The sequence below is a fragment of the Echinococcus granulosus genome (genome assembly GCF_000524195.1).
Source record: "Echinococcus granulosus chromosome Unknown EG_S00007, whole genome shotgun sequence".
Classification (NCBI taxonomy): domain Eukaryota; kingdom Metazoa; phylum Platyhelminthes; class Cestoda; order Cyclophyllidea; family Taeniidae; genus Echinococcus; species Echinococcus granulosus.
The window spans coordinates 290,007-297,958 of NW_020170387.1; the positions used below are offsets into that span (position 1 = coordinate 290,007).

The window sequence follows — 7,952 nt, forward strand, 5'->3', positions numbered from 1 at the left end:
ATAACCAAATGATGATGGGAAACGACAGGTTCGAAAATGAGTTGCATGTGTATAATTCATAGTCAGAAATTTTACATGATAAACACTACAGGTAAATGGTGGCATGGAGAAGTGTCCGACTTTATGCAAACACAGATAAATTGGGGAGGGTAACCCTTGCAGTAAATAATCAAAATAAAATTCTTGTAAACTACATGAGACGCATCATGCTACTAGTCCGGTACATCTAGCCGGGTGGAAGCAGGGCAGAGGGCGCTCACCGCCACCTGTGAGGTCGCCTGGTCGCCTCCATGCTGAGGCGCAAGTAACAATCGGGCTTCCAACGGCCAGTTTGCCTCTTGCGACTCAACGCAAACCGACTTAGAGGGAGACTTGGGACTCTCGAACCCCGATGGGGGCGCATCAGTCATCACCACATGGGAATCCAAACTGCGGGGAAAGGACTGTTGGTTTTCACCTCGAGTAGTGCTAAAGAGTATGGATAAAGGAAAAGAGAAATTCATTAGAAGAAAGGCAATTATCCACATATGAATTCAAAAGACCTAGCATTTAAAATGGAATCAGAGGCCCCCATTGCACAAATGTGGGTGTTAGATTAAGGAATTCAATACTAGCAACTATATTCAATCAAGGAGCGCAGCATCTGTAAATGCTAAGGACGAGTCAACATTAAATAAGAGTTACAAAATCCTACAACATCCGGTTGGGGACCTAACGTTTGACACGATTTAGAACCTTTCTGTACTGCCGTAGAAAAGTTTTATTGATGCTTGAACGACGGGCATAAATTTGGAACCAATCTAGGTAAGACAATACAAACTCTGTTTGCATTCAAAAAAGGCCGATGCAATCCGATAAAAATGTGTAGTGCATGGTGTACGTATTTTAGCGATTAGTGAGAGTACGAACACCACAAGTGAGCTGAGTGTAATAGAATGGTAATAACAGAAAGGATAGAAACAAGTATCGGGAGAAAACATTAACATCAGACTCACCGATCACACATCGAGGATTTGTGAAGACTGCTTAATTTATACGAAATATTGCCATATTCCTGTAGCGGGTGGCACATTTCAATGATATGGCGATAAAAAAGCTGGAAGCATCGACGCCACTGAAAATGGGGACGACCAGAGAAACAGAGACTCATAAAGACTGTCAAGGCTGACATGAGAGGAGAGGCAATGATTACAAAAGGAAGATGCAAATCATCGTCCAGTCTGAGAGCCAGCAAAACGCCCGAAGTAGCGATCAACAAAAGAGAAGTGGAATAACCAACACTGATGCAAAAAGACTGTCGTCTATAATCCGGAAACTTATTTACACAAGCAAAGCGGGAAATGGATAAGACGATTTCGGTAAACTCAAGAATGAAAAAGAATGCAAACGCAACCCAGCTAGGTATAAAAACAATTCTCCAACTCAAAGTAATAAAACGCTCCACCTTAAGAGCAACGAGAATGAAGAATAAAATGTGTGAGGAAACAATGAAATGGAGGTCCCCATCAAAGTCATTTTTGATGGCCCAGCAACTGACGAAAAGCCCAAAAATGCTCAGTATTATTAGTGGAATATAAGCAGACATCCAGTTATGATGGGCGTTTCCGAGTCTGTTGCAAGTCAAAACTCCAAAGAATAAAAGATTAGTATGAAAGAATGCATCAAAAAACACACTTTTAAAATGTGATTGCATCTCAATGTAACAACGCGGACTCCGACAAAATGCAAAAACTTCAAAGAGGAAGCCGCCAAATACAACAAACTCCCAAAGCCACAGGGGGAAGAACACTACCCAATAAGGCCAGTAGATAAAATCGTCAAGGCGCAAAGACAAGAGGGCAATAAACATGAAGACAAGAGACAATGCGACAAACTGTCTTCGGTTGAAATTATCACAAAAATATGGTGGCTCCATTGCGAAGCAGATTTCGTGTGCTTTGGAAGGGCTCTTCTCGTGCAATCAAATGGTAAACCGTCAAAGAGAACACAAGTACGACGGGGCCAGGTGAATCAACATTTGGGGCGCCTCCCAAGCATCCCTGACTTTCTATTGGTTTAGTAAACTTTTCGTACATACACAAAGTAATTTAAAATAAAAACAGGCATCATCATTTAAATCCGCATTTGAAACTCAATAATTTTTCATTTTTGTAGACTTGTCTTAGCTACACAGCTGACTTTTAAAAAATCCAGTGGCAGTTATCCGGAACTTAAAGAAATTATTTAATAACCACAAAATTCAGTAAGCAGAATAAGAAAACGACAAAATTACTGCACGCTCAACCCATGTTACTAAGATTATCAGCGCTTTGGGCAAAATTGCAAAAGGTATTCTGGCGAGTCCAGGGAGGAATCAAAGCAACTAATCCATGGCTTTATAACAACTTAAAAATGCATAAACAGTTTGCTGTGTTTACCAGCAACAATTCATCGTTTGCTCTGGTAATTCCACTGTCTGTTCAGATCGTACTACTTTACAAAACGCGTGTCTCGAGTGGGTAAAAGGAATCGCCTCGAAATGGCTATTCTACTTGGATTTTGAATATCTAATACACCTAAATATTTTTGACTTATTTGAATTGTGTGACCTTACAGTGTTTGAATTGATATCCTGTGGGTAACATAAAACTTGACTGCCATTCTTGTAGAATGAAGCGTGTTGGTATTTTCGTCGAAGACAGGAAATTTGAGAAACTCGGTTTTAAGCAGTTTCTTGAAATAAAGAGGTACGCGAATTCTGTGTAGTGTTAATCAGATAGATCTGATGAGCCAATCCGATATTTCAGGGTATTTATTCACAAAGTAGTGACTGTTCTGTAGATACTAGAAAACGAGCCTTTTGAGTGTCAAGGTACTTTTGACTTAATACTTCATAAGGGGTTCTACCTCATAAAAAAGGACAAAATGAAGTATTTCGCTTTTCAAGTTTGTTTTGTGGCACCTTATTTTCTTTATAGAGATATATCCAGTCAAATCCTTCTATTAAGTTCCTTGATCAATTTGATGCCGTCGCGTTGATATTGAATCGTTATATGCAATGTAAAAGTGTTGCTCACGCTGCTCGAGCTGCGGGTCTATGTAAGTGCTTCTCAAGTTTGGAAGATGTCTTTGGATTATTGCGTCTTCTGAGCTTAGAACCTCTGCTGTTATTTTCACCAAAATGTGTTTCATCAGTAGTTCGGTTGGCCGTTGTAATGTTTGGTTATTTGCAGGTGATGTGATTCTGATACCATCTTTTTGTTTGTGCATTGGTGATCTGGAAATTGACATTCGTTCCCTCCAAGATGCCAATGTAACTTTTCCAGTTGGTAAGCGGCTAAATAGGTAGCTAACTGACTACTTTGTTATTGTTTGGTTCAAAAGCATTACGTATAAGACGATGCACATTAATTCGCCCAATTCATATCAGTTAATAGGACCAGGACTGTTCTTTTGCCTATGTCCTGTTCAAATGTAATCGAGGCTCCCTCTAAGCCCTTGCTTTTCCCAACTTTATCTTATCCATAAAATCTTACATATAACTTTTTGCGGCACCTTTAGTTTGTAAGCCTCTTGTCTCGCACGGGAAAGCAGAGGCCCATAAAGTATGCATCTTTACAAACAGCTGTTACTATTTGCTTAGATGATGCTGCTCTTTAAGGAGGATGACCTGAGCCTGGTTAAATGTCGCTCCGTGGTGCAGAGTTTCGAGAACCACGATGGGATCTTGTTGAAGGCCTACATTATTGGTGACTTCTTTCATCTCGTTACAAGACCATCCATTGGAAATCTGCCTAGAGGTATTGTTAATCTATGATATGCTTGGACGCGGCTTTTAGAACATGAACCAATCTTTTTTAATTCGCAAGATGTTTCCAAGGGAAACTCACGTTCTGTTCTCAACAACGTAAGTGCTTGAGTTGCATAAGACACTACTTTGTTGTGTCGTGTTCAAACTTATTATCACTATTTGATTCCTTCTTGTTTTTTCTTGACAACGCTTTTGTAATAAATGATAGTTTCGTTTTTTGTTCCATGTTTCAATTTGAAGAATGGTGCAGCTTGGCAAAATATATTCGGCGAAGTGTACTTCTATTGAACTGGAATTTCGTATGATTGCATACTAACGCATTGTAACAACGCTTAAAACATATCCATTCCAGTATATCTAGGTCTGTTTAAATTCTCCGACTCTAATTAGATGTTTGCCACTGATTTGAGTAATCACACCATCGCAGATTCTTCATTGATGACCCAATTACAGTTTTAATGGTGGATGGTGAAATTTGAGCAGTGTACAATGACTTGAAATCCCATGTATTTCCAAACAGGATTTGCTTGATCATAAAGTTTGCATGCCTTGTTTACCGTTTTTTGTCACCTGGCAAGAATCATCGCACTCCATCATCAGTGGGACTGCGCCCTTTGAAATTATGACTACTTTAGCACTCGAACTTTGGGGTTTTGAACGATATAGTCGTAATTTACTTCTTGAGAATTGTTTTCAAGTGACGAAGTTTAATAGGTAATCTATCCCCAAAAGCACATCGTTAGGTTAAGTAACATGAGTCGAGACATCTTTCGGTTATTGATGACAGGTCTTTTCTTAGAATGCATTTAAGATTACCCAAATCGGTGCCTAACTGCTTGATTATTTGGCGAAGTTATGCCATCATAGTCTCACCTAAAGTGCACATTACATTGTCAGCTATGCACGTGACAAAATCCTTGCTTTGCGCTTTATCTTTTTATTCTCAAAGATAAGTGAACTCGACTGTTTTGGGCTTCACTAGCTTGTTAATTTAAGGATCGGAAGTGCTCTAACGTTCTCAAGAGCCAAAGGGGTGTGTTTTTCACTGCTAAGAGTTGGACTTGTGAAATATCAGACCACGTATTTTATTTCAAAGACTGCATAACTGTTACTTCCAACTTCTTCCCAACTGTGTAGATCTCATGGAAGGCGTATCAAATATTGTGTGATCCTGTGTATTCTTTGCGACAGGTGTGAAAATACGTTGGTCCCTTTTATTGTTCTTCTGCTTTCAGGCTCATGGTGTTCCAAGTGTTGAAGATTTAAATATTGACAAGGCTTTAATCAAGCGGGTCATTGGCACCCTCCGTGCACGTTTGCGTCTCGAACTCATGGGCGTCGATTTCGTGATTCCATCCAACACTGATCGTAAGCAGCGCTTAGCTGTTATAGACGTCAACGTATTTCCAGGTAATGTCAGAAAAAAACCAAGCAAGACATCTGCTTTTAAAACCCATGAAGTGGAAGGGTCAAATTGTGTTATTTTGATTATGAAATCAGGTTAATTTTTCGTGATGTTGGAAAAATTTTTATTGCGAGGCTTAGGCGAAACAGAGTGGAAAGGTTGTTTCAGCATCATATATTGAGGTTTAGCGTCGCAATTTTAAATTCCTGGCCTCTATTTTTTGTAGCAATGGAAGCTGCTACAGACAGTTTCTATTGGAATCAGTACTTTGATAGATGCGCATAACTACTTCACATTGCTAGCATTAGTGATCTTCAAGCCTAGTTTATTGTGGCTTATCTCTTTATAACTGGTGGCACTGGTTTTAACGCCTAAATCAGCTTGACTTGTTATTTTTTGAGTTTAAAAACAGGAACGATTGTTAAGTCAAATCGAGGATAATCATTAAAACAGCTTCATTATAAGGCCATCTTTATGCTGCTAGTGTTTTATTCCTGCGTACTAAATTGGTCAATTTCTATTTCATTTTTCAGATTACAGCTGTGTGCCAAATTTTCACTTCCACTTGGAGAATTTGGTGAGAGAAAAGCTGGATTTATCGAAGCTACCCTCGCCAGCAGCTGTCACGGATGCGTCAGTGTAACTTTTATTGAAACACTTTCTCACCTCTGACCTTTGCATCGAACGGTTATTCCACTCCGATGACTTCGCAATGCCGACTTTTTTTATTTAAATGAACTACCTCAACAGTCAAAGCTTACTTCCTTTTCTCTTTTGGCAGTTGTGATTGGAGGGTGAAATGTTGTCCCCAGTAGAACACTGGGCGTTTCTGCGCAAACGCATTCCTAGTATTGGTGAGTGGATCCAACAAACTTTTAGACACAAACCACCCTTTTCATGTGCAGCACAAATCAAAGAGCAGCAACTTTTCAACCAGTTAAGGAGAAGTGAATATGAGACTCATAAATGGCGGCAGATAACTGTGTTAAGAGTTACTCTAGCAACATTGTCCGCAGCTTCCCAAGTTGCCTCGTCGCAATTGACTCACCGTTTGGGGTGTTAATGACCGGGCGTTAGCTGGCCTCCTCAGGCAACTTGGGATGCGGTGACGTCGTTGTTACTGCTTTTGTGAGTTCAAAAAACCCCTGGAGTGTGTAAATTTAAAAATACGGTCTCCTAGTGATAAAGGAAAGTTGGATACGGTCAACTGCGTCCAGGTTCTATCCGATTTTCATGATGCCGACTGGCTGGTATGACTTCAACTGCATCTGATGTTGAAGTCGATGAGAATTTACTGACAGCGAAAACAAAATGCAGCATGCCCAAAGGTCTGCGGTGCATATCCACGCTGGTTGGTTGGTATCGTCGCCCACAGCGTGTGCTGATTTGGCGGGAGGGCTATTGATCGGTTGTTTAAACCGACTAGCAGCGCGATTGATCAATCGCGTTGCCGCATTCGCTTGACACGAGACGTGTCAGACGCAGTGAGCTGCATATGTGGAGCAATTACCATAATCTTAGACTGCGACTCGAGAAATGACAACTCGTGCATTTTCGAATTCAAGCAATATCCACGAGGAAGATGTGCACCCACTGTCAGAGATTATGTGTAATTGTGAGCTCTGCTACGCACGACTGTGTGCATCCACTAGGCATTTTATCGAGGATGATTCAATGTACAACCTAGATCCACTTGATAATTTTCCATTTCCCAATGGCCCAAAAATGATGTCAACTTACGTTCCATATGGCTACGATTTAACAGGCAGCTCTGTGTGTGGTGATGCAGGCACAACAGCTTTAAATAAGATGACCTTTCAGGGCGGCATGGGTTTAGAAACAGCATTTCCCGTGTATCCATCTTCCGAATGGCAATATTGCTCAAAAGTGATGGAACAGGTACCTGGTGAAGGCGATTTCAGTTTAGCAGCATTATCAAGTCCTCAACTGTACTTATCCAAAGAATCGGTCATTCACTTAAGACTGTCAGCCTATGTTGTTCTTGAACGATCAGGAACAGCTTATCGCTTGATCAACTACCGCAATAACTCTGCGTTAGCACTTAGCGAAAATTGCCAATATGGATACGTGTATCATTTTAACTGTCGCGGACTGATTAATATTCATCACGAAAAGCTTTCAATTACATTTGACAAGGAGCGACAGATACTACTGCGGACTGAGAAGCCCAGCTTCGTAAAGAACGAGAACGAGTACTACCGACTGACAATGCATCATTGGGCTCAATGCAGACCAGTGTCGATGGATTTCTTTGATCGTGATCGCACTCCAGACATCTTGAAGAAGTCTGGATCGGATAAAGTAAATGAAGAACCGAAACTGCTAGACCTAGTCAACTCTTCGGTAATTCAGAAAGACGCCAGCGGTCTCACGAGTAAGCTCACACTTTGACAGTACCAGTAAGATGTTCAGCTGTTTTATAGTTTACCTGGGTGATGCCCGAATTGAACAACGTTTGAACGGTGATGTTAGCCTCTCATGGATGCATGGAGAGCAGCTCAATTCCCTCGTCGTCTCACCCCTTACAGGCGGATTGAGTCTGTCCACAAGAAATCTGGAGATAATTGCCACTCCCAAAAATGAAATTTACATATCGTTTGCAGATTTCTTCGTCCATGTAGAGTAAGTTAATGTTGGCTTTTGAAGCTGACACGTCTCAAGTTTTGGACTTTGAAGGCTACCTCTGAAACACATATTGCATATTTTTGCTATGGTTGTAACTGCGTTTTATTAAAT

General features: G+C 40.7%; 2 protein-coding genes across 2 annotated transcripts in view; one reads left to right on the forward strand and one right to left on the reverse strand. All coding sequences in view use genetic code 11, as the record gives it.

The window, feature by feature from the left end:
• Nucleotides 1-212: 212 nt before the first annotated feature.
• Nucleotides 213-1,915, reverse strand: EGR_01751 (Transmembrane protein; the record flags this gene model as incomplete). The annotated part of the gene is made up of 2 exons (XM_024491000.1): nucleotides 213-468; nucleotides 996-1,915. 2 exons carry the CDS (start codon nucleotides 1,913-1,915, stop codon nucleotides 213-215), a joined length of 1,176 nt encoding a protein of 391 aa, XP_024354456.1.
• A 734-nt stretch (nucleotides 1,916-2,649) lies between these two features.
• EGR_01752 (Inositol-tetrakisphosphate 1-kinase) overlaps nucleotides 2,650-7,952 on the forward strand; it is a gene marked incomplete at both ends in the record, with an annotated part of 10,378 nt that continues 5,075 nt past the window's right edge. Inside the window, 10 exons of the mRNA XM_024491001.1 lie at nucleotides 2,650-2,726; nucleotides 2,960-3,078; nucleotides 3,213-3,308; nucleotides 3,541-3,584; nucleotides 3,623-3,779; nucleotides 3,819-3,886; nucleotides 5,026-5,200; nucleotides 5,729-5,828; nucleotides 7,178-7,590; nucleotides 7,640-7,838. Of these exons, the coding sequence (XP_024354457.1) occupies nucleotides 2,650-2,726; nucleotides 2,960-3,078; nucleotides 3,213-3,308; nucleotides 3,541-3,584; nucleotides 3,623-3,779; nucleotides 3,819-3,886; nucleotides 5,026-5,200; nucleotides 5,729-5,828; nucleotides 7,178-7,590; nucleotides 7,640-7,838 (1,448 nt within the window). The remainder of the gene's footprint in view (nucleotides 2,727-2,959; nucleotides 3,079-3,212; nucleotides 3,309-3,540; nucleotides 3,585-3,622; nucleotides 3,780-3,818; nucleotides 3,887-5,025; nucleotides 5,201-5,728; nucleotides 5,829-7,177; nucleotides 7,591-7,639; nucleotides 7,839-7,952) is intronic.